Source organism: Sciurus carolinensis, chromosome 17 (assembly GCF_902686445.1).
Source record: "Sciurus carolinensis chromosome 17, mSciCar1.2, whole genome shotgun sequence".
Classification (NCBI taxonomy): domain Eukaryota; kingdom Metazoa; phylum Chordata; class Mammalia; order Rodentia; family Sciuridae; genus Sciurus; species Sciurus carolinensis.
The window spans coordinates 3,623,483-3,649,319 of record NC_062229.1 but is presented as its reverse complement, the minus strand read 5'-3'; the positions used below and the strand labels follow the sequence as shown (position 1 = coordinate 3,649,319).

The 25,837-nt window shown below is 48.2% G+C and overlaps 1 protein-coding gene across 3 annotated transcripts in view; it reads left to right on the top strand.

Moving 5' to 3' along the window:
- Positions 1-25,837, top strand: part of Mllt1 (MLLT1 super elongation complex subunit) — a 58,417-nt gene that overhangs the window by 8,269 nt on the left and 24,311 nt on the right. For all 3 annotated transcript variants that reach the window (XM_047531200.1, XM_047531198.1, XM_047531199.1), the window contains exons 2-3: positions 908-1,088; positions 8,545-8,627. In XM_047531200.1, coding sequence (XP_047387156.1) covers positions 908-1,088; positions 8,545-8,627 — 264 coding nt within the window. The remainder of the gene's footprint in view (positions 1-907; positions 1,089-8,544; positions 8,628-25,837) is intronic.

Here is a 25,837-nt window from a genome sequence, read left to right as displayed (position 1 = left end):
ATGCAGGATAGCGGAGTAGTCGGGGGAGTGGCCTGTGGCTACACAGTCCCAGCCTCAGATCTGCTGCTGCTCCTTACCTCACAAGTGCCACTAAGCAGCTTGCTCTCAGAGCCTCAGTTTCCTTATCCACAGAATTGCAGTCTGGGTTGCATATCTGTATTCAGTGATACAGTTGGGAGGAGCTGACATTAAAGGAGAGCAAGTGGACAGCAGTCAGCAAGATGGTCTCTGATGGTCAGAAGAGCTAAGAAGAATGAAGTATGTAGCCAGGCACAGTTGCGCACTTCTATAATCCTAACAACTCGGGAGGCTGAGGCAGGAGGATCTCAAGTTGGAGACTAGCCTCAGCAACCTTAGTGAGTCTCAAAAAATAAAAAGCGCTGGGGATGTGTCTCTGTGGTAAAGCACCCCTGAGTTGAATCCCCAGTATGAAAAAAAAAGAAGAAGAAGAAGAAGAATGCAGTATGTGATGCAGAAGGACAGGGTGCTGTCAGCTTAGGTGGTCAGGGAAGCTTCCCTCAGGTGAAGCTGAGTCTTGAATGATGAAAAGGAGCTAGTGAGGTGAGTCTAGGAGAAGAGCTCCTGCAAGTGCCAGGACCTTGGGGCAGGAGTCAGTTGACTAAGAGGAAGACCAGGGAGGAGGCTGTGTAGGTGGAGGCGGACGAAGGACACATGGGCCCTGTGCTGACTTGCTGAGGAGCCAGCACTGGTGGGCCCTCAGCACAGTGCTGCTGCCCTGGAAGGAAGCAGGTGGAAGCATCCATGTTCCTTTCCCTGGCTTGGAAGCCTGTCTTCTGCTTAGAGGCTTTTACCTAGTGTGCCTATGGGCAAGGGGGCAGGATAGTTCTGCAAAGTCCCTTGCTTTGAACTTTGTGCTGACCTGTTACAACCTCTCTCTCTCCCCCAGTGCACTGTCCAGGTGAAGTTAGAGCTGGGGCACCGTGCCCAACTGCGCAAGAAGCCCACCACGGAGGGGTTCACCCACGACTGGATGGTGTTTGTTCGTGGCCCAGAGCAATGTGAAATCCAGCACTTCGTGGAGAAGGTGATCTTCCGGCTGCACGACAGCTTCCCCAAACCCAAACGTGGTGAGTGGCACCAGGCTTGAGTCCTTGAATGCTATGCTATCCAGCCTCTCTTCCCCAAAGGTCTGTCCCTGCCCTCCCTGGACGTGGGACCCACATGCCCATGTATGTCAGTGCCTTCCCAGGCTGGTGTTGAGGTGGTTTGCCCTCCTCCTCCTCCACACAGTGTGTGAGATCCTTCTCCAGCTGTTGTTGGTCATAAGGGAATGGAAAGAAGGTGGTGACTGTTGTCATCACATAAATGGCAGCCAGCTGGTGAGTAATCAGGACATTACTCACTGGGCCTACGTTGGATTAGGGTGCCATTCTAAGAGTTCATAGTTTGTGGAGCAGAAAGAAGAAAAAGAGCTCCTGTCACCCTGTCTTGTCGCCCCTCCCCGTGCCCCACTTAGGCTGCTGCTCATCAAACACAAGGGCTCCATTTATGTACCCCGCCCACGTCTCCACCTGTAGCAGGGTGGCCCTGGCCATTCTGCAGGACACTGTCTGATGAAGCAGAGGTGAAATTAACCCTTTTTATGATAGATTGGTTTTCTGGAAAAGGACCCTGGGGAAGGCTTTGGTGAGGATTTTGGGGACAAGGTTGTTCTCTTCTGAGTGCTTTGGGGGCTGGAGCTGATTTTCTCACCATCAAATCCCCAGCGTTAGGCTCAGGGCCTAGCACATTATGGGCGTCCAATACTTTTTTCCCCCCAGTGCCGGGGATGAACCCAGGGCTTCCTGCATGCTTGGCAAGTGCTCTCCCGCCGGGCCACGCCCCAGCCTCCAGCGAACATTCCTTGAGTGGGTGTGGATGGCAGAGAAGTGTCTGTGCAAATGCTGGCCCCTGGCCCCTCCACCTGCAGTGCAGGGGTCCCAGGGCTGCAGGAGGAGTTCACAAAACTTGCCTGCAGGTGGCTAGCTATGGAACAGGGAATGAAATGTCATGGAAGTAGCAACCTGCACTTTGAAGGGACGTGCAGTTGACATCGCTAATGGCAGCCATCTCTTTTTCTTATAATTTCTTTCTTCAGTATTCAGCCACTCCTTTCCCTCCTTTCTGCTTTGTCTTTACCTTCTCCACTTTTCCTTTCTTCCTGAGCCTCTTAGTGGATGGCCGATGCGGTTACTGACAATGGCAGATACTCATAAAGCACTTGTTAATTAAATAAATAAATAAATAAAAAAGAACCATTTACATAGCACTTCCCGCTGGGTTCTGCATAGGAGGATCTGGGTTCATTCTCACCACATTGCTCTTTTACAGATGGGGACACAGTCTTAGAGGGCCAGATCAGCTGCTCGTGCTTTAAAGGGGCTAGGAGGAGGTTTGCGAATTGCCCATGGGCCACAAGCCACTGGTTTAATTATTGGCATGGCCACAGACCTTTGTCCAGGTGTCACCTGTGATGCTGGTAGAGCACAAGCTTAAGCTGCCTCCCTCTCTCTTCTCTGGCAGCGTCCCCTGCGTTCTCCTTCCCCAGGTCCCTTGCCTGTCCTCTCCCCTTCTTCCTGTGCTTGGAGCATGGGTACAGACTCAGGATGATGGCTTCCATCTGCTTGGAAGCTGTTTTCTCTTCAGTTCCCTACATGCATACCCAAGCAGCTCCAGAAGTCACAGTGGTGCCAATTTGCCTTCATTGTGCTTTTGTTCCATGCCTGGTGTCAATGCCTGTGTTTCTGGTGACAGACCTGCAGTCTGGGGCCTCTCAGGATCCCTGTGAGGAAGACGTGGAAAAGGATGAGACAGAGCAGGCCAGGCACCTGCTTGGGGGAATGTTCTCTGAGCTCCAAGTCCGTGAAAGATGAAGTGGTGGGTGACGCCCATTCCGCTGTAGTGTCAGTTTGTGGCCACCTTTCCATTAGTGACTGAGACCTATTTGTTGCAGTCTGTCTGGGTGTCTCATACGGCAGCCACTTCAAATGTATCACAGAGAACTGCCTAGGACATCAAGCCTGTCAAAGACTAAATACTTGGTTCATTCTTTGCTGCGTTGGAGGACCCTGTGTCCAATCACATTTTTCCAGTGTTCACTGTAAAGTAGATCAGCTCTTGGAGAGGGTGTGAGCTCCTTAGAGGATTCCATCCTCTGGAATGATATTTCATGTACTTAAAAAGTATCTTTCACATCAAATACACATTCTTTATGACAAGTGAACAGAGCAGAAATGGTTGAGGTAGAGAGTGGTAGATTCCCATCTCCTCCCAGTCCTCACCCCACCAGCAATCTTTCTAGCCTTTTCCAGAGTGTGTTCTTAACACCAGCTGATTTGTTAACTATTTCTTGATTTGTTTTTCAGATGTAAATAATGTTTATTGATTTGCCAGCATGAAAGATTGGAACTTATTCCAAATTACCCCTTTTTCTCCACCGTCCTCTCTACATTGTTTCTAGTTAAATGATTTGCTTTTCATTGGTTTGTGGGTTTGTTTTTTGTGCTGGGAACAGAACCCAGGACCTTGCACATGCTCAGGCTGTGCTTTTCCACTGAGCTAGGCCTCCAGCAGCTTCTTTATGACTTGGCATGAGGTGAGCCTGGACCCACTTACCTTTGGACTCCTCCACAGATGGAGCCTGTGGTCCTTTGGGGCACCCTCTGGCTGCTGGGTCTAAATTGCAGTTTCTTTGCTCAACACACCTACACAGCCTCGTGCCACTTGGCTTGTTTCATTGTTCTCCTTAGCACCATCTTGACATATTAATTTATCTCCTCCCCCACCTGTAAGTAAGAGTTCTGTGTCTATTTTGTTTGCTGCTGTGTCCCCAGTGCCCGCAAGGACACTGTAGTCCCTTACCAAGTGCTTATTGAAGGAATGCATGAATGAAAAGGACCTGAGATAAGGGCCCCTGCTTTTCCTTGAGCCTCCTTCACCCCTCTGTTGAGGGCGGCTCTTGACATGTTTAAGTTTGTTGAACTGAAACCCAGATCTTCACTCCTCAGGGGAGTGTCTCTGAAAGCTGGAAGCAGCACTGACCTGGGTGATTGAGTGGGATGCCAGGTTTCTTTCCATGTTCCTAATTCCAACTCTAAAGCACTCAAGGTCAGACTGGTTCTTTTCAATCATTTTGGGTTAAAATTTGGCCCCAATTCAAGCTTCAAGTGTGGGCTGTGACTTTTATTTTATTTTTTATTATTTTTAAAAAAATATTTAATTTTATTTATTCTAATTAGTTGTACATGGCAGTAGAATGCATTTATCCATTGTGATAGATCATATGTAAAGAGTGTAATCTCTCATTTTTCTGATTATACATATTGTAGGATCACATCAGTCATGTAGTCATGCATGTACATGAGGTAATAATGTCTGTTTCAGATGAATACGTTACCTTTATCTTATTTATTTGTTTATTTTTATGTGATGCTGAGGATGGAACCCAGTGCCTCACCCGTTCCAGGGGAATGCTCCACCACTAAGCCACAACCCAGCCCCTGGGCTGTGACTTTTTGAATAACTGCTGCTGCTTTTTGTTTTGTGTCTTCTGTTTTCTCCTGTCTCCACTGTGTCACTTGTCATAGGGAATGTTGTTTCTTCACCTCTGAATGTTCCATCCCTTCCCCCTCTAATCAGATTGACACCTCTCTCACTTTCATGCTGGCCCTTTTCTTCACTGTGCCCCTGGGGGATTTAATTTGTTCCTCTTGGTTTGGGTTTATTTTTTCCTTTTACTAGTGCAGTTTCTCAGGTGCCATCCCAAGAGGCTGATGACTTAAGAAACTTCCTAGGAAAGCTCCGTGGGCAGAGACCTCTTTGAGTTCTTCTCTCCTCGCAGCAGAGTGATGTGGGGGGTTGGGTGTCACATTCTGGCCGAGAATTACTAGAATTTTATGGTTTAGGAGTCTGGAAGTATCCTTCAGCCCTTCGGAAGAGTTCGAGGCTGTGGGTCTGGGTGCTGCTGCTCTGTCCTGTTTTTCTTTCAAGAAGCACTTAGGATGTTTCATGTGACATGTTTCTGGGATTTTTGTTACTGTTGTTCGGTGTGTTTCGTGACATTTTGGTCTCTTTATTTTAGTTCTGGAAAGTTATCTACACCTGGGACAGTTTCCTTCCGTCTGTCTATTTCCTCTTTTTTCTCCTTGGATGCTCATCACTTCACTTCCCTGGGCTTAAATCTTCCATCTATAAAGTGAGAAAAATTGTATCTTCTTATAAGATCATTTAGTGAGCCGAGGTGGGCACCGCATAGTTGCTGCTTAGAAAGGCAGCTGCTGTCAGCAGGATCATTTAATCTGCTGAATCATTTCTTCATGTCTCACTTTTTTTTTTTTTTTTTTTCTTTTTACAAAATGTGTCTTTTCGCCCTGCTGCCTGGAAGATTTCCTTTATTTTCTACTCATTCAATTGAATTGAAAAAATAGTGTGCATCTGTAATATCTTCTTAAGAGCCCATGCCTATACTTTTATTTTCTCTTTTAAAAGTATCTTGTTTTTAAGGTGAGCTTGGTGGCATGTGCCTGTCACATCACCTACTTGGGAGACTCAGTTGGGGGATTGCTTGAACTGAGCTCAGTGGCCCTCTCCAAACTAAAAGAAAAAAGAAAAGTGTAGACCTTTCTGGCTGCCCCTGTAGGAGCTGTGCAGGAGAGAACGTAGGGCTTGGCAGCTGGTCAGGTGCTGGGAAGTGTCCCCTGCTGAGAGCTGTGACATGTAGGCAAGGGCTTCATTCTCAGGCAGTTTTAAGTTTGAAAGCCTGATTGATAGCACTTGGTGACAGGTGAACCCTGGAAAAGAAGGAGCTAGGTCACTTCAGGACCTTGGGTGAGTATTGGGCAACCTGGGTCCCTGACTTGGTGCACTGGGAGGTGCAGATTCAGGGGTGCATTAGAAGCCTGTTTGGGTGGGCGATATCTGAATTCCCTTTCCAACATCCCCAGCAGGCTGTCCAAGGGGCCAAAGGAGATAGGCTGGAATGGAGATTTGGATTTAGGTCACCTGGGACAACTCCCCCCAGGCTGAAGATTCTCCCTGTTAACCCAGGGTTGTCCAGTGGAAAGAGCTGCTCCTACCTTATCCAGTTTGAGAGTGACAACCCCTCAAGAGTAAGCCACAAGGAGCTGGAGGTATCCATGTGGCTTCTGTTGTCCTCCAAGTCCCTGACACTGTCAGACCATGAGCAGTGGACTAAAGGAATGGATGAGTGAGCAGGTGTGGTCACTAGTTCAGTGGTTTACCTGCAGACCCTGATGTCAGTGAAAGTTGCTAGAGTTCCTGGCAAAGGTGGCTGCTGTAGGCTTGAGCAGGTCACTGCATGGAGGTGAGTGGCGGGACTGTTGTAGGGACAGGCAGGCAGGGGATGGGAGAGTGATGGCATTGGTGTGGAGCTGGGGCTCTGAGGGAACCTGGGCTGCATCGGGGGGGGCAGTGGAGGTGGGTAATGGGGAGCCTTGGCATCGCTGACCCCTGCGCCTGTTTTTGTAGCTCCAGGCTTGGGGAGCCACAGGCCCCTGCTCTTCCCCCTGCAGTGTGCAGACTGGGCTCTGGGCAAGGCTGTCCATTTAGCCCTACCTCCAAGGGTCCCTAGTCATTCCAGGCTTGCCTTGCTTGCCAAGTTTTGTTTCTGTGTATACATGATATACATACAAAGTTGATACTTGAGAGTCCTCTCTCTCTCTCTCTCTCTCTCTCTTTTAAGAAAGAACAGTCTTTTTTTTTTTTCACCCCTTGCACTGGGAATTGAACTCAGGGGAGCTCTACCACTGAGCTTTATCTTCAGTCTTACTTATTTATTTATGGTTTGGGGATTGAACTCAGGGGTACTCGACCACTGTCACATCCCCAGCCCTTTTTTGTATTTTATTTGGAGACAGGGTCTCACTGAGTTGCTTAGTACCTCACTGTTGCTGAGGCTGACTTTGAACTTGAGATCCTCCTGCCTCAGCCGCCCGAGCTGCTGGGATTATAGGCATGTGCCACAGCGCCCAGCCCTTTTCATTTATTTTGAGATGAGTTTTTGCTAAGTGACTTAGGCTGTCCTTGAACTTGTGATCCTCCTGCCTCAGTCTCCTTGGTAACTGCAATTATGGGTTTGTACCGCTGCACCCAGCTAATTAAGGTTTTAATATAAGAAGTCATGTTTCATCGTGTTCTGCTATTTTCCAGCAATTTCTGGCCCACTTAAAAATTAACTTACTTGTGCAGATACATGCATATAAAGGTTTTTTTTTTTTTTAACAATTGATATTGTTAAGTGAATTATGCCAGATGCAGAAAGATAAACACTACATGATTACACTTACGTTGCATCTAAAGTAGTCCAACTCAGAGAAGCTGATTGAGATGGTGGCTGCCCGGGGCTGGGGGCGGGGTGTGGGGCAGTGACGGTTAACTCACACAAGCTTTCAGTTAGCAGGATCAGTGAGTTCTGAGATCTGTGCAGCACAAGCACAGCACCCATCACTGTCCATACTGGAATGTGTACTTAACATTGCTAAGAGAGCAGGTCTTACGTTTTATGTTCTTAGGAAGAGGAAAAACCAATCCATGGGCAGGGGGAAGCTCTGGGAGGTGAAGGATATGCCTCTGGCCTTGGTAGTGATGGTGGCTTTATGAGTGTGGACTTTTACCCCAAGCTCACTGAGATGTGTCATTTAGTATGCACAACTTCACATATCCTTCCAACCTCAGGAAAGTGGTTAAAAAACCTCACAAGCAATTGGCAGGATTCTTCCTTTCTCTCAGGAATGGTAGCCTCTGGATAGGGAGGAATGGAGAACAAGGCATTTGATCTTTATGTCTGATTTTACTTAAAAGCAGGGGAATACTATTTTCATGGTGTTTGCATAATGATTGTGTAATGAATGTTGGAACATGGATTGTTATTAAATTTTTATTTTTTAAATTTACCATGTTTTTAAGATTTTATTTTAAACATGAATGGGTTGTTTTGGATGAGATTATAGGCATATATTATTTTACATATACTTTGCTATTTGTTTTAATTTTTTAATTTTTGAGGTAGCGAGGCTGTCTGAGTGACTTGGACTGTTCTCATTTGGTGCTAAAGTAGAACCTTGGAGCAGAGTCCTCAGACCCCCTGCGTTTCCTGTTGTGCGTGTCCCTGGCACAGAGTGGGGTGTGTGCACAGGGTGTAGCCAGTGATGAGGAGGTCAGAACTGTTGAGGGTGCTCCCTGCTGAGAAGACCAAGGCCCCAGGTCTTGCAGACCTGAGTCAGTTGAACTTGTGCAGCCTTCTCTGGCCGGAGCAAGTGCCTGGAAGACAGGGTCTCACACCCCTTCCTGTTCTGTCTGCTGGATGTTCCAGTGGCCCACTTACCTTTCTCCTGTCCAGCTCTTCCCCTTTTAATTTCCCAGGCACCTTTTGGCATGGAATTTTCCTGACTTTCCTGGGAGAGCATGCCCTCCTGAAAAGCTGCCTCCAGAAGGAGGGAGGACAGTGGGTTGGGGGAGCTGCTGCTGCTGCTGGCTGGGCCTTTGGAAGGGCAGGAGGCTGATGGATGGTTTTCCCTTTCTTTTTAGTGTGCAAGGAGCCCCCCTACAAAGTGGAGGAGTCGGGGTACGCTGGCTTCATCATGCCCATCGAGGTGTACTTCAAAAACAAGGTAGGATCTTCCAGAGCAGTGGGCAGGATGTGCATCCCACCAGAGACCCCTAGGCAGAGAGTGCCACAGGCAGCTCATAGGGAAGAGGCAGAAATAGCTGGTACACACCAGGTGCGCTGCAGGGTCTGCCAGCAAGCAGCTGCTGCTGGGGGGAGTACTGCAGCCTTGGAAGATGAGTAAGCTTGACATGTCCTGGGGGGCGGGTTCTGTGAGGGTCCAGGAGGGTCAGTCACTGGGCCACTGGAAGTCGTCTCAGTGTCACAATAGTGACTGGGTGGGTAGTTTTGTGCCTCTTCTGAGTGGGACCTTTGACCCTCAGGGGAAGGAGTTGTTAATACCATTGAACAAAAGAAGCAAGTTACGTGTGTGACATGAGTATGGTATAGAGAGGAGGACTTACGTGCGTCAGCGATGTCAACAAGGTAGTATGGACAGGAAGATTCCAGGAGATTTTTTCCAGTATATTGAAATTATTTTTAAGTTGACATAAATGTGCATTTATTTGTGGGATGCATCGTTGTAACTTGAGACATGTTTACAATGCATGGTGATCAAATAGGATAATTAGCATTTTCATCTCCTCAGATGTTGTCATTTCTGTGTGTTGGGAACCTTCAAGCTCTTCTAGTTATTTTGAAATGTGTAATAAACTGTAGACTACCATTTCTTCACTATGATATGCAATGTTGGGGCTTCTATTTTCTGTAGTTTCAAAACTTTTTTTTTTTTTTTTTTGCTCTGTAGTTGAAAAAAGAGCCTGTTTTTGATGCGCACAGATGCCATCAAGGGGCCAGAGGTGGCATTTCCTGGCTCAGGAAACTGAACTGGCTTTCCACAAGTAGGTCTCTCTGGCCCTTGGTGCCACCCACTTTGCTGTGAAGAGTCCCTTACATACACCCGCTGGGAAGTGGGAGTCAGGAATCACACTTTCCTACAGACCACCTGGCCTAATGGCCCTCTTGGGTGACACTCAGGTGTGCTACCTGACTGGAGCCCAATGACTTTTCAGCAGGAATGACAACCAGGTTTCACATGCAAGGCCTCCTGAAATCCAAAAGACTGTTCCCAGACACCTGGTTCGTTCTGTGGTATTTGTGGAATGGAGGCCACGGAAGCTGGTAACTAGGCCCCATGGGGAACAGAGATGAGCCAGTCTGCAGGTGGACTCCTGAGGACCAAGGGGCAAATCTCCTGGTGGACCTGTGCCCAGCCTCTCCAAGCACCCCTCAGTGAGTGTGTGGAGGGGGAGCAACACCAACAGCGACTTTCAGGGTGATTGAGAGGACTGAGTCCATCTGCTAAGTGCTCTTGTCTTGGCATTCTTTAGGATGTGGTGGGGGACAGATTCTCTGGAACTGGTTAAAACTTCCCTGGTTTGACTTAGAGTGCCTTTTTAAGGTCAGAGGCAGTTGGGGTCCCATGGGACTGTGGGCTTTTTGTGTTTCTGACACTTAATGGTCCCTGGCACCTTGACCTTCCTTTCCCTGCCTAGGGCTGAGCACATAGCCTGCTGGGGCTGCTGGGGTGGATGCTGATTCCTGGAGCCCTTTCTCCTGGCCCAGGGGACCCTGTATTCTGGGAAGATCACCCCTGCTAGGTTAGAGAACCCTGGCCAAGCGACCTCTTCCAGAGCAGAGCACTCAGTGCTAGTGCAGGGACCCTACTGGGACACCCTTGGCCTTTGGAGTGGCCTCTACAGTTTACTGTATGCCTATTGCTGCACCTGGACTGCTCTCTGTGGGTGGGAGGACGTATGTGGTGTCCATGTGATACCAACAGAAGGAAGGCGTGGTGCTCTGAAGGGAGACAGGTCTGTTACTGAACAGGCCCAGCAGCCCCAGCTTCTTGGTGAGCCAGTCAGAGCCCTTTGTAGGGGAGAGGAGTGCTTCATGATTGAGACCCAGGAGGCTGCAGCTCTCTTCACCTCCCCACTCCCGGCAGGAATCTGCTGCTTTCCATCTTGTACGTGTACCCGCCAGGGCCTGGTCCAGGTTCATGCTTGCCACAGGAAATAATCAGTTTGGTGTTTTCATTTCTGAGACTGCAGTTAGGCCCCCATGGAGGCTGCTGAGGACAGGGACCCCAGCAGACCTGGCCTGGTGTCCTCCACTCTTCAGCACATGCAGGAGTGGGGACAGTGGAAGGAGGTTCACCTCACTAGGGGGAGAGCACTTCAGCGCCTGCATGCTTGGTACTTGGGAGGAGGCCTCTCCTGTCTGCTTTATTTTCTTTGTTTTGGTCCATGTTCCAGAGTGTCCCTAGGGTCAAGTTGTCATCCCACATTCATGGACATCTTGTTCAGCCCTTGTGTCTGAGGGTGACTGGGCAACCCACTGAGGGAAAATTGTATTCCAGGCCTTTGGGAGTGGCCTGTGCTCTTGCCTGGCCCAGCAGCAGGGAATAGCACATGGACTTCAGGGCCTCCCTCCGCAGGCTAGCAGCGTGTTTGGAGGCAGGATGGTCAGGGCCTTGGCAGTGCTGTTCGTTCAACTCCTGCTTCCCATCCTTGCCCTGTGGGGGAAGGGGGGGAATCCCAGGCCATCCGCCCCCCCAGCCCCAGGAGATTGGAGCAGTGCAGACCTGGGCCTTATGTCCAGATTTCAGGACTGTTTTTGTCCTGAGTTCTCTGTGGTACTAATCCCTTACTTTCTGCCCCTGATGGGGAAAGGGACTGGGCAGTCCTTTGGCCAGAGGACTGCCCCAGCTGGGCTCAGCATCTCCCCCGTACTGGGGATTCAAGAAGGCAGAGATCCTCTCTGAAGGGGTTCTCTGAACTCCTGCCTACTCTTCCAAGACCTGCAGGGCCGCATTTCCAGGGTGGCTCCTGTGCTTCTGTGGGCTGTGCAGGACGCCATGTTCTTCTGCAGCACCCATTGCCTTGCTCTTTGAAAGGCCCGGAGCTGCTGCCGCAACACAGTACCACATCACCAGTTCCCGTCTGGAAGGGCAGGTGTGCTGCTCACTGCTGTTGCCTCTAGCAATCCCCAGCAACTTTTGGCTTCAGGTCAGAGTGTTTTTTAAAAAATCTGGTTTATCGAGGTATAATTTACATATAGTAAAATTCTTCTGCTTTAGGTGTAGCAGATTTTTTTAAATCTCAGCATGTGTTTTTATTTGAACCCTGTTGGAGGAGGGCCAGTTTTTCTGTTTCAATGAAAGAGAGAAGGCTGTGTTCCAGTGCCAGGTACTGGTCTGAACAATTCCTGCAGAGGCTGCGGCAGCTGTGCCTGGATTCTGCTGCACCTCTTCTGAGAGTTGCCATGTGTGTTCTCAGCACAGTCTCAGGACCAGGGCTGGCTGCCTGCTCGTGCTCTGCACCCTGTTCACTGGGAATCCTGTGTTCTTTGTTGTGGTTTTGCCATAGAGCTTTTTAGAGGGTCCTGCACCGAGGCAGTCCAGGAGGGACCCTGCCACGGATGGTGCAGGCACTCAGACCCCTAATCACCACTGCAGTGGTGTGTGTGTAGTGCACCAGCTAGTGCCTCCAGACAAGTCCCGGGGGATGGTAGCCACCCCAGGCTGTGGAAGAGGGAGGAGGAAGGTAGCCACCCTTGTCTGTGGACCAAGGAGCTCTTGGATATAAATCTCCTGGGGAAGGCTACAGGGATTGGTGGGACTGGGCTTGGAGCCAGCTATGAGCAGACACACTGTTGCTTAAATAACTGAGACAGAGGTGACCTAGGATGACTGTTGTTAATAGATTTGGGTTTTTGCTTATACTTATGTGATGAGACAGTATTATTCTTTGTATTACATTCTGCCTCTATCACCTAAATGTGAGTCCCTACTTCCCAAGTGTTGTAAAGATCAGTTGTGAAAGATGAGTATTGGTTGATTACAAAAACAGTTTATCTAGGTTTGGAGAGCTGTTTGAACCAAGACCATTGTGAATGTATGTATGCTGATTTTTCTGTCTTGGGGGTAACCAGGCTTGTATCTGGTAGTAAGCTACTGGTTATTCAGCAGCAGCAAGTTAGAAATATTGATATTTCACTCAACTCTATTATACTCAAATAGCTATTATTGAGGGCTTGCTAGATATCTGGCGTTGGGTTGTCTGCTTGTCAGATACCTTGCATGAGGCATGCAGCTCTATTAGGTATCTTGCATGGGGGCATGTGGACATATATAGTAGCATACAGATGTAATGAAATAAAAGTCTGTGATCATTTACTTATAGAATATCAGTCATGTCTTCAAACTTTGGTGTTCTGTGTGCGCCTACACCATGCAGCATACTAGGGATTCACAGATTGTCTCAGGAGGCATAGAATTTGCCTTCGAGTATTTTATGATATTTATCATAAGCATGCAACATATAATACAAGATAGACATGTATGAAAATTGAATGTAATCTAAATAAGAATGAAAGAAGTAACATCGTAAATGTATATTTGATGAACTATTAAAAGACCCAAAAGGATAGGTTGAACGTAAGGTAAGAAACAAAGGGGACAATGACCAAGTTTAGCATAGGGAGACAGTCAAGTGGCCACCCTGGGTGGGGAGACCAACTCAGACCATAGGTTGGTGGCAGGTACAGCAGGATTCAATTTTCAGGAACTGTTTCTGCCCTAATTAGGACCTCTTTGGACCTCAATTTCTCTCTCTGTAAAGTGGAGATCGTGCCTGTATCAACTTGGAAGACTCAGGGCAGTGGGTGAGGCCTTACCCCAGTGGCCATTCCACACACACCAGTCAGTATTACTGTGGATGGCCAGGCAGGGAGTGCAGGGGAAGGAAATTCTGGGGGCTTTTGGAAGCCCGAAGGAGGTGGAGGTCCTAGGAACCAAAAGATGCTGTTTTACTTCTCTGGAGAGGGCGACAGGTCTATAACCAGAGCAGAAAAGCTTCCTTCTCAGACCCAGGACATGAGCTTGTACAGTACAAAGATGAGCTTTTTGCTTGTACTTGCCTTTGAATGTGGCTTAGTCTGTAAAGTGAAGGAACTATGCTTTACGTGGTATCAGGCACTGGTTTTAATGGAGGCTGCATTTTTCTTTTTGACCAGTTTGTAGGATGCTCTTGACAAATAAGTCGCTCCTTTCTCCCAAGGAAACCTTCATCTGATCCCACAGGTCATGCATGTGTGTCGTAAAGAATTCTTTAAAATTGAGGTGACATTTGCATGATGCACATTCTAACCATTTTAAAGTATTGGATTTAGTGGCATTTACCACTTCTCCTCTAGTTTCAGAGCTTTTCATCACCCCAGGAGGGTGCCCTGGAACTTTTACTCTCCATTTCTCCTTCCTCTTTTGGCAACTGCTAATCTGCTTTCTGTTACATGGATTTATGGGGTGCGGACATTTTGGGTAAGTGGAATCATGTGAACATGGGACGTTTTGCACCTGGTGACTGCTTTCAGGCAGCCTGCTTTTGAGGTTGTGGCCTGTACCAGGACAGGTTGAGGACCACAGTTTTTCAGATTTTGGAGTTTTGGGAATTATGGGTTATTTGTATAGACTTCACCCATAGAGCATCCCTAATGTGAAAATCCAGAATTCAAAATGGTTCAGATTTCAGGTTAGAAATGCTCAACCTGTCTTTTCATGGCTGAGTACACTCTGTATATACAGTCAGTTCTCATTAGTTGAGAACAAACACTGAATTAGCAAATACTGCCCAGTTGTACGGAGGGAAATGCAGGCAAAGGTTCCTCTAGTCACAGTCTTTTGTCCACTGATGAATACGTAACTTGGTTATGTGTGTTTCTGTTTAAAGACACCCTGTTCTATACTGTTGGTTCATTGATGTTGAGCCGTGGCCACCAGCACTGTGAGTCCTGCCTGCACGAGGCTCATAGTTGAATGCAAATATTTTCTCTTCTTGCCTCAGGAACTCTGGACAGTGCTGTGGCAGTATGTGTGGAGTTCCTTCTAAACAGCCAGAGTGTGGCGGGGAGGGGGGCCAGAAATGTGGAGAATGTGGCACTAAATGTACTGTGAGAACAGTGTTCACAGTGTGAGCTGCTGTAAGTGGACGGCACCACCTTGTCCCTTGTTCCTTGGGCAGCTTGGAGTTTTTGCTGTTCTGCATATGTTTACAAATAACTATGAAAACCTTAGTATTTTGGGTTTATAAATAAACTTTAGTGAGTAGGTGACTTAACAAGCATGGAATCCATGAATAATGTGAATTAATTGTTCTACAACATGTCGACCTCCGTCCGGGGATAGACCGCAGCCTGCTCCTTAGCTGCCGTGAGTGGAGCTTCTCTTTGTTTGGTAGGTGGCCTTGTTGGAGTACCAGTTTTCCACTACTTTGGGTTGATGCCTGGGAATGGAACTGCTGGGTCATGAGGTGATTCCGTTAAGTTTTGAGGAACTGCCAAGTCCTCCGCACTCGAGGGTACCATTTTCTGTTTCCGCCAGCAGTGTATGAGCTTCTTGTCTCCCTGTGTCCTTGGCAGTGCTTGTTTTCTCTCACGTTATAGCTGTTTTAGTGGCTGTGACCTTCAGCATCTTCTTACGTGATCCTTGGCTATTCGCATACCTTCTTGGGGAATGTCTGCATACATCTGCCCATTTTCAGGTTGTCTTTTTCTTGTTGCATTGTAGAAGTTCTTTGTGATGGGCAAATATTTTCTTTCCTGTCGGTTGTTTTCACATTCTTGATAATGTCATTTTATGCACAAAATTAAGTTTTTTTGAAGTACAATTGTCTGTTTTGTCATGATTATTGCTCACACTTTTGGTTTCAAACCCCTGACTCCATTACCAACTCCAAGGTTCTCAAGAATCACTCCTCATGTTCACTTACACTAGTTTTATGGTGTTTGCTTTGTTGTTTGGAACTGGGGAGCACACCAGAGCCTTGGACATGCTAAGCACTTGCTCTACACCTCCAGCCTCCCGCGGAGTTTTAGTTTTTTTTTGTTGTTGTTGTTGTTGTTTTTTGGGTGCTGAGGATCGAACCCAGGGCCTTGTGCTTAGCAAAGCAAGCACTCTACCAACTGAGCTATCTCCCCAGCCCCGGAGTTTTAGTTTTTATGTTTATGAAGTTGGTCCTTTTTAAGTGAACTTTTTTGTGTGTGGAATGAGGTAGGGTCCAGCTGCAATCTTTTATGCTGTTTTCCAGATGACCCGCACCATTTATTGAAGAAATTATTCTTTTCCCATTGAGTGATCTTAGCACCCTTGTTGAAATAGAGTGACCTTAGAGTTTGGGTTTAAAACTAGTCTCTTAATTCCATAGCGTTGGTTTCTATGTCTGTCATTATACTAGGGCCATACCGTTTTGATTACTGTTGTTTTCGAGGAAGTTTTGAAATTGGGAAGTGTGAGTTTTTTTAACTTTTTCAGATTTTACCCCTCCCTCTTCAGTATGATTATAGTTATTCTGGGCTCCTTTATGTTTTCTGTATTCTAACAGAATACCTGGGACTGCGTCATTTATAAAGAAAACAGGTTCATTTTGGCTTCTGGTTCAGGAGGCTGGGAAGTCCAAGAATGGGCAGCTGCATCTGCTGCTTCAAGACATGGCAGAAGTTAGAGGATAATAGGGTGTGTGCGTAAGAGACGAAACAGGCAGGTGGCCTCATTTTATGAAAGTCTGCTTTTGCAGTAACTAACCCAGTCCCGAAAGAGCCAGCGTTAACCTGGTTGCATGAGAAAAGCCTTATTCCTTGTTAATGACCAGATCACCTCCTAAAGGTTCCACCTCCAACGTTGCCACAATGGCAGTCAAGTTACAGCATGAGTTTTGGAGTGGACAACCCCATTCATACCATAGCATCTTTCCATATGACTATTTGAGATTTGGCTTTTCCATTTCTGCAAATAATTCCATTGGAATTTCGATAGGGATTGCATTGAATCTGGAGATTGTTACCATCTTAGCAATATTAAGTCTTTCAGTTCTGTGAACATGGTATGTCATTTCATTTAATTAGGTCTTTAATTCCTTTCAGCAACGTTTTGTTTTTGAGAGTCTTTTACCTCCTTGGTTAAATTTATTCCTAGGTATTTTGTTCTTTAGAATGCTATGTAAATGCAATTGTCCTAATTTGTTTTTTGGTTTGTGCATTGCTGGTGGATAGACATGCTCCTGATTTTTTTGCATGTTGGCCTTTTACCCTGCATCTTTGCTGAATTTGTTCATTACCTTTAGTAGTCTGTCTTTTTAGGACCTTCTGTGATGGACTCATGCTCTCTCTGAGTAGAGCTAGTTTGACCTCTTCCTTCTCAGTGTGGTTGCCTTTTGTTTCTGCTTTTGTTTCATTGCTCTGGTCAGGGCTTCCAGCAGTGTCCAGTGGCACTGGTACGATGGACTTCCTGGTGAGTTTCTGACACCAGGGGAAAGTCTCAAGTCTTACAATTGACTGTGTTGTCACCTGTTGGTTTTACCATAAATGCCCTTTATCAGATTAAGGAAGTACCTTCTAAGAGGAGAGAAAAAACCCAACAAAACTTTTTTTCTCTACTCACAACATTTCTGACACCAAATGTGTTGGTTTCCCCACAACAAACCTGCTTGTGTCATCCTGATCACCCAGGAAGTTACAAGGGTTTTAGGAGCTCTGTGCCAGGACTGGGGGCAGAGACCAAACACATTTTTTTTTCTTTTTTCTTTATTTTATTTTCGTTGGCAGTGGATCCTTATTTTATTTATTTATATGCAGTGCTGAGAATTGAACCCAGTGCCTCAACATTTTTATTATGAGACTGAGATATATCTTCTATTACTTGTATACTTTTTTAAAAAAAATCATGAACAGATGTTGAATTCTTTCATATTTTTTTTCTGCTTCTATTGAGAAAATTGTGGGTGTTTTCTCTCCTGCTACTAATGTGCTGTATTATGTCAACTGATTTTCTGTCGCACTGCCCTTGCATTCCTGGGACCAGTCCCTTTTGGCTGATGCTATTAGGTTTGGCTTGCTGGTGTTTCTTTGAGGATTTTTTTGTGTCTGTTCATAAGGAATATTGGTCTGTAGTTTTCCTGGGCATCTTTGCGCTTTGGTTTCAGGGTAATAATGCTGACATTATAGAATGTGTTAGGCAGGATTCCCTCTTCTCATTTTGGTAGAGTTGAGTAGGTTGGTGGTCATTCTTCATTTCATTGTATTTTTTATGTGTGGAGCTAGGGATGGAGCCTTTGGCCTCGGGCATGTTCGGCAGGCGCTGGCCACTGAGCTCCAGTGCAGCCCTCTTTCTTTGAACATTTGGTAGAGTCCACAGGGAAGCCATCCAGTTCTGGACTTTCGGGAGAGTTTTTGATGACTGATTCATTCTCTTGTTCTAGATCTGTTGGGAATTTCTACTGCTTCTTGATTCAGTGTTGGTAATTCATTTGTAGAAATAGTTCATTTTCACATTTGTTGAGATTTGATTTTTGGAGTGTCCTCTTACATTCTTTCACTTTCTGTCAGCTTGGTAGTTCTTTCTTTTATTTTTGGTTTTGGTGATTTGTGTGTTCTCACTTTTTTCTTAGTTTAGCTCAGAATGGGCTTAGTTTAGCCCATTCAGTTGATCTCTCCAAAGAACTAAATAATGTAATTCACCTCATTGTTTCTTGTTCTCTATTTTATTTATCTCTGTTCTGTGAGAGAGACCAAGCAGAGTGCAGTGTGTGTGCAGTTTTGTCTTCGCCTCCCAGCATCTAGTCAGGACATGGTTTTACCAGGTGTCTGTGGCAACTCTTTCCCGAGTCTTCCTCAGCGTGTTTTGTCATCCATTTGTAGCTGTGACGTATTCATTAACAAGTCTACGTTCTGTCTTGGGTCCCTTCCCACTTCCATCTGGTTATTATCACTATTATTTTTTTCAGTTTATATTCATTGGAATCCATTCTGGGTTTTGACATGCCAGGAGTCATGCCTTACTGTGACAGTTTCATGCAAAGCAGTTCTGCCCTCAGACCACCACACACTGTCCCTTTGAAGCCACCTCCCCAGCGCCTCATCTCTTCCTCCCTGTGACTTGCCTTTTCCAGATTGCCATATAAACAGAATCTGACAACATGTAGCCCTGTGTCTGGTTTCTGTCATTTAGCAAAATGTGCTTGCAGTTCCTTGGAGCTGTGGCAGGAGTGAATAGTTTGTTTCTCTTGCAGAGTAGCATTCTGGGGTGTGAAGGGTTGCAGTTTGTCCCTTCTCCTGAGAGGGGTGTCTGGGTTGTTCAGATTTGGTAACCATGAGTAAAGTTGCTATGAACACTTGCATTCCAACCTTGGTGTGAACTTAAGTTTTCCGTTTATTTGAGTAAAAATACCCAGGAGTGGGGATTGCTGGGTCACGTGTCAGTTGTCTCTCAGTCTTCACAAGGTGTGGCCCAGCTTTTGCTAAAGTGGCTGTGCTGTTTTCTTCTCCCCTCCCCTCTCCTTCCTCTTCCTCCCCTCTGTCCTTCCTAGTGGGTGTATAGTGGTCTCTAAATAGCTCTTCTGGGATGCAGTCCCCACGACACCACCCCCTCCCTCTCACATGCACTGTCCCGCAGCATGGAGTGCCTCCAGAGCTGTGCCCTGCCAGCCCATGACCGATCTACTCCAGGGGAACTCCTGGGGCCTTCGATCCTCTGCTGAGCTGACCAATTGCCAGGTGTCCACGATGGCTGCTCCTGTTTCCAGGCCTGTCCAGCGTGGAGGCCCAGGCTGCACACCTCATGGTCGTTGGCCTGTCTTTGATGGCAGCTGCCCTGTGCTGTGTGGAACAGCATCTCCTGAGCTGAGTCGCCTCTCCCCATGACTGAGAACATCCAATGTCTTTCATGTACTTATTTGCTATTCAGATATTTTCTTCAATGAAGTATTTGTTCAGAATTTTACCTGTTTTCTTCTCTCTTAAAATTCAGTTAGTTTTCTTATTGTTGAGTTCTAAGAGTTCTTTATATATCCTGGGTACAGGTTCTTTTTTTTTTTTTTTTTTTTTTGCAGTACTGGGGATCGAACTCAGGGCCTTGTGCTTGTGAGGCAAGCACTCTACCAGCTGAGCTATCTACCTAGCCTGGGTATAGGTTCTTGATAGGGTATAATTTGCAAATATTTTTTCCAAGTCCGTGACTCATCTTTTCATTCTCTTTTAGTATCTCTTGCTGAGCAGGTTTTATGTTTTGATAATCAACTTACTGTTATTTTTTCTTTCCTGGGTTGTGTTTTGATATTGTATCTAAAAACCCTGGGCCAGACCCAAGGACCCTGGTTTCTTCTCGTCAGTCTTGGCAGTCCATGTAGAGATGCTGTGTCTGGAGGCAGAGGGAACCATCTAGAAGGTGGAGCTCCGAGGGCCGCGGTGATCATGTACTCTTTGCAATTCTCAATGTACAGTGAGGAGAAGGAGGAATTACTTAAGATTCTCCTTCGTTTGCTGGAGTTTTGATGATTTATTTACACAACAGATGTTTACTAAGTCTAGGGCCTGATGGCCAAAGGGGATGTGGCCCCATTTCTTGAGTTCACAGCTGAAAAGGCGAGGGAGAGCCAGGCAGTCATGGAAGCGACTGCATCAGAAAGCATTCTCAGCTCCGTGAGGCCAAAGCGTAGGGTGCTCCGAGCACTGGGGGACCTGGCTAGAAAGGGGAGAATTTCCTGTAGGAGGTGAGGTTGATGCAGAGGCCTGCAGGTGACAGAGTCAGTGAGGACAGGGACCCTTTTGGGCAAAGGGGCAGCTGTATGAAGGGCAGAGCCAGGGTGATGGGCATGCAGATGTTGGTGCGGAAGGGAGGTGGGCACGTGGAGAACTGAGCAGGGGACACACTGGGGACCCCCTGGAGTATGTTGTGCTAGGGTGAAGTGATGATGCTTGCTTCTGGACCCTCAATAACTGGTTGATTCTTCTGAACCCTCCGGGCTCATTTGCCTCTTTGCATAAGATCTAGTGGCTTCAGAATCCTGTGAGGTTCCCGTCAGCCCTCCGTCTGTAGTGTCAGTCATGTTATACAGCAGACCTGGCTCAGTCTTCCCCAAAAGGAAGTCAGTGACTGCCAAACAGGAAGTACTTGTCTGTGTCCTGGGTTTGGTTAGAGAGCAGGTCAGGGCCAGGAGAAGGTGGGTGCTGAAGTATCCACAGGGCGGGAGCTCTAGGGCTGACCTGGAGGTCCCCAGGCATATGTGGCTTGGTCCTGGGAGAAAGAGCGTGGGCAGGAGCCAGTTGCTGCCACATGCCCCGAGTCTCAGGCCTACCCATTGCCCTTTCCCTCCTTTCTCCCTCTGATTGGGGCAGCTCCTGAGGCCTCTGGCTGTGTCACTCCATGACCCCACCGTTTACCTGCTTTGTGGCACAGTGGGAGCACTTTCAGCATAGCTGGGTTTTGTGTTTCATTTTGAGTCATTAGCTAAGACCAGCAGTTGGACTTTTGATGTGACTGAATCTCCTTTGGGAATCCTCTTAAATCTGCTGCTTTCTTTTTCAAATGAGAGCTGGTTGCCTCCTTGTTCCAGCTTGGAACCCTTGACAAAGCTGAGAGGTGGGACAGTCAGTTGCAGGTGGGAGAGGCAGTTCCAGTTTAGAGACACTGCTGTCCTTTCTCGGCTGGTGTGGGGCACAGCCCCCTCCCAAGTGCCCACATGGCTGTTCCTCGAGTGAGCTCTGGCCTGGGTGCTGCCGCCCTCACAGCACCTGTCAGGGGCCTCTGTGGGCACAGCCTTTCACTGCCAGCTATCCCTTGGATTCACTGGCACATTTGGTACATGTACACAGTGACTTTAAGGGATAGTTCAATGTCGAAAACTTTGAAATGTAAAAGAAGTTCATGGGTCATCACAGCTAATATTAGTTATTCTCCTCTCACAAAGCCAGCCATTAGTGGACAGTGAGCCACTGTCATGAAGTATCTGCGACCTTCCTCAAACTCAGTCCTCTGAAGCATAGGAAGGGCATTTGGCATATTGAGGAGGAGGCGAGCATGGTGTCATGCAGAGTGAGTTGAATGGCGCTGCTTCAGAGCCCTGACACCCTTGGAGGCCTCTTCTCCACATGTCCTGGCTGACTTGCATTGGAGAGCCATGGGCAGCTGCCTTGGCAATATGGTGTGGCTGGTGATGTGCCAGGGCCACCAGATGCTCTGCACCCCTCTCCACCCTCTTTGGAATAGAAAAGGCTCACGGCTGCAAAACCTTCTCAGGCCAGGGCTGATCAGACTTCCGCTCTTGCCCTTAATTTAGATTGAACCTTGGAGAGAGCGTGTCCATAGTGACATAAGTGGGGATCCAGGTTCTCCTTGTTCAGCATACCCTTCACCATCACCCTGAACTGGCAGGCATGGAAGCCCCCTGCCCCTGTATTCCCTTCCCAGGCTCCCAGGCTCCTGGAGACTCTGCACAGTTCAGGAGGTGGGCAGCTCCTTCTTGAGCCTACACAGCTCTCTCCCAGGGACAGTTGACTGGTTGATGCTACTGAGCGGGAAGGCCTTACCAGTGGGCTGCTGAAGGAGCCAAAACAGAAGGGGCATTGTGTGGCACACACAGGGAAAGGTCAGGGGGCTGCCGAGTTGTGACAGGCCACATGAGTGCAGGCCGACTTACTTGATTTGTCTTTCCATGTAGTGTCATTCTGTTCCCTGAGGTGGGACCCAGGATGCTACTATACTTCCAGGTGGGTGGGGGTCTGGAGCTAGGGAGAGAAGCCCCTTGAAAGGGCCAAGGTGCCCTTGGAGTACACGAGAGGAGGCACAGGGGGCCAGCAGTATGCCCTATGTGGTGGTCCTTGCCGAGGCACGTGACTTGCCTCCACCAGTGTGTCCTCCTGGGTCCCTGGAGGAAGCTAGGGTACCACAGGGAAGCTCCCCTGGCCATGTGCCTGAGGGCAACCATCACCAGCTTCATGCAGAAAATGGAAGTGCAAGTTGAAGGCCCTTGAGCTGCAGCTGCCCACAGTGGGATTAGGGGCTGCGAGCAGGCAGGCCAGGCAATAGCCCTTAATGGACCAGGCCTTTCGCTGGACTCTGCCTGACAGCCACTTGGGGTGGGGTAGGGCACATGCCTGCATGTGCGGGGCACCCATGGAGCTGTGGACAGAGAGGCTGTGGCCCCTATCTCCTTGTCTTATGGCCACCCAGTGGTACAGGTGAGGTATCTTCTTGTAGAGAGGGACACTGAGGTTCAGTGCTGTCAGCCTGGCTGCATTGCTGCTGCTCTCTTCCTGGGGTTCCTCTTGGGCTCCCCTTCCCCCTCTCAGGCACCGGCCCAGGTTTCTTTCTCACATTGCCCTTGTACACATGCGTGCGCATCTCAGGCTGCTTCCTTCCCCCTTGGTGTTAACCTGGGAGAAATGAGTGAGCAGGGGCTCCAGGTCGTGGGAGCTCACTCGGAGCCTAAGCATGCTTGGCTATTCCCAGAATGCTCTCTGCCATGGTGGGATTGCCCTTCTGCCTTCTTGTTGCTTCTGATTGCTTCTGGGCCTGGGAGCACATTCAGGGTACCGCAGACACCGCGAACTCCCTGCCAGCTCTGCTTAGTTTGCTTGCTTTCTCAGGAGGTCAGTGGTTGACTATCCAGGTTCTAGACCCTTCTGCATGTCTTGCATTCACTTGTTAAGCATTTCTTTAAAAGCAGTGGGCTCTCTGCTCCCTCTTTCACAGCTCATTCTCTCCTGGCACCCTGTGGGGTGCTCTTACCATGGAGTATGTGCTGATAAGCAGCATTTTAAGCACCTGTATGTGGAGTGGGTTCCCTTATTTCCACTTTGCAGGTGGGGATGCTGAGGCACAAGCAGGAGGAATAAGCTGCTCAGAGTCACACAACCTGGGGAGAGGCCAGTGTGGCTCAAATCTGCCTTCTTTGTCTCTTGCTGTAACATCAATTCTTTCCAGGGGTGGCAGAGCAGAGCCCTCCATGGTGGAGTTCACAGTTCAGTTGGTTACAGAGGTGATCTGTGGAGGCTGTAAGGAATGGCAGTCTTTTCCCCAGCCCACTTGATGGCCTTGAAGTAGTCACAATGTGCAGTTAGTTGTGTGTGTGTGTGTTGCTTTCTTTTTTTCTTTAATGGTGCTGGGGATTGAACCCAGGGCCTTGTGTTTGTGAGGCAAGCACTGTGCCAAATGAGCTGCATTCCCCAGCCCCTGTGTGTTGTATTTTTAGACTTACCATCTCTGGACCTTCCTGAGCCTGCACATGGAGCTCCTGCCTTTTCTTTCTGGTGTCTGTGAGATGTCTCACTGTTGTGGGAGTGCCTCACTCACTGCCTCTCCCCGTCCTTCTATTACATGCTTACGTACTGTTTGGGTCATACTGCTTCCTGGGATTTCAGGTTTGGTGGCATTTATTTCTTGGACCTCTTTTTTCTGTTCTTTCCCTTACTTTCTTACTGAACCACCTCCACTTCCTTCTTGCTGCAGCAAGAGCGGCCCCCTTCATTTGCTGTGGACCTGGCCAGGGAACCCAAGAACCTAGCATGGGAGAACTTGGTTCAAAGGAATGGCAAGGCCTTGTGGATGTGGGGGGCTTTTGATGTGTGGATTAGCGTGTTTGCCTTTATTGGTTCCGTGTGGCTTCAACTCATGCTCAGATGGCACTAACCCCTCAGTTTCCCCTCCTGATATATGGTTAGAACAGCAAATCAGTCTCGGTTTTTTGGTGGCCAAAACCAGGCGCTGTGTAAATCCTGTGGTACAGCAGAAAGGGAGGCATTTGCCTGGTGACCTTGGAGGACCGTGGATGAGGGGCTTGCCTTGGGCCCTGCCTACCGCCCAGCAGCAGGCTGGAGTCAGGCCAATGGGACACAGACGGTGAAGAGCTGTGCCACGAGGAAGGCTGGAGGCAGAGCCAAGCGTATATACTTAATATTATTTTAAATAGGAAATTTTAAATATACAGAGTTAGAAAAAAATGGCAAAGCAATCAAGCAGCTCTGTCTGCATCCAGCTTCAACAATTACTGAGCCGTGTGTGAGGTTTTCTCACCGCTACCCCCAGGATCATTGGGGCGCAGATCCTAGACATCATATCTTGTAATCTGTACATAATTCAGTGTCTGTAACAGATAAAGAGTCTTTTAAAAAAATGATATCATCATACCTAGAAATTAGCAAGTCAGCAGTTCCTTCCCATCACCTAGCCAGTAATGTCAGTCTCCCTTGTCATCTGCTCTATGTGTTCATTTACTTTTGTAGTTTTTGGTGCTAGAGATGGAACCCAGGGCCCTCATGCCAAGCACTTGCTCTACCACCAAGCCACACCCACAGCCCATATTATTATTTTTTTTTTGTTTTTGAGTAAGCCCCTTTCGTCGATCCCAGTTGCTGCCTTGGGAGCCTTCCCAGCTTCCCTGGTGTGCATGTGTTCTTTCCTCATGCAGAGTTCTCGAAAAGCTGGATTATTCATCTTGTAGGGATGTTGTGAGGCATGTGAGCCACCCATGGTGGCATTTCTGGGCATTTCCTTCCAGTGGCAGTTAGGTCTGGTCTATGGTTGCATTCAGGTTTAGCTGTCTTTGTAGGCCTCATGAGTGTCTGGGGAACTCATGAGGAAGTTCAAATGGCCCAAGGGCTTGCATGGGCAGGGCAGAGGTAGCCAGGAGCCATCCCAGCCTCAGGAGCTGGGAGACCTCCCAGGAGGCCAACTTCTCTGCTCTCACACCCTGTGTGCAAAGTGAGTCTGGGTGCCCCCAGGGCTGGCTGAGAAGAAGAACCAGTGTGGAGTCCTCCACAGGGAGGAGGCAGCATTGAGGACTCAGTGTGGTTAGCTAGCTAGCCACTGGCCAGGAGCCTCGCCAGGGTCATGCTGGCACCTGGGCTTCCATGACCTTCTCAGCAAAGAGGCTTGTAGGCTCATGGCATCAATTCCCCAGCTGAGCCCCAAATGCTGTGGACAGGGTGTGCACTGTGGGTTTTGGCACCAGCACTGGTTTGGCCAGTTCAGCTGCATCTTAGTTTGCTGAGGTTGGAGAGACGCTGGCTCACAACCTATGGCCTGGGGATGGGGTGGCTGCCATTGTTTAGAGGGGGGCTGGATTGGGGTCCAGCCAGAATGACAAAGGGGAACTTCTGGGGTCACCGACTGACTACCTTGATCTCAGCCTGTCCTTACTTGGCGAGCTGCCTGGCCTCCATCCTAGAGTGCTGGCACATCTTGCCCTCGCTCAGGAGGCCACGATTTCAGGGACAGCTGTGTAATCCCCCAAGAGATGCTGAGCCTAAGGCCTGAGGTTAGTCCAGAGGGAATCCCACTGGCCACTGTTAGTGTGCAGTGACTTATGGCAGCAGTCTGTCCCAGGACCGAGGCAGGCTGTGCTTGGTGCTCCAGGTCCAGACCATGGCCCTCCCTGCTTGGTCCAG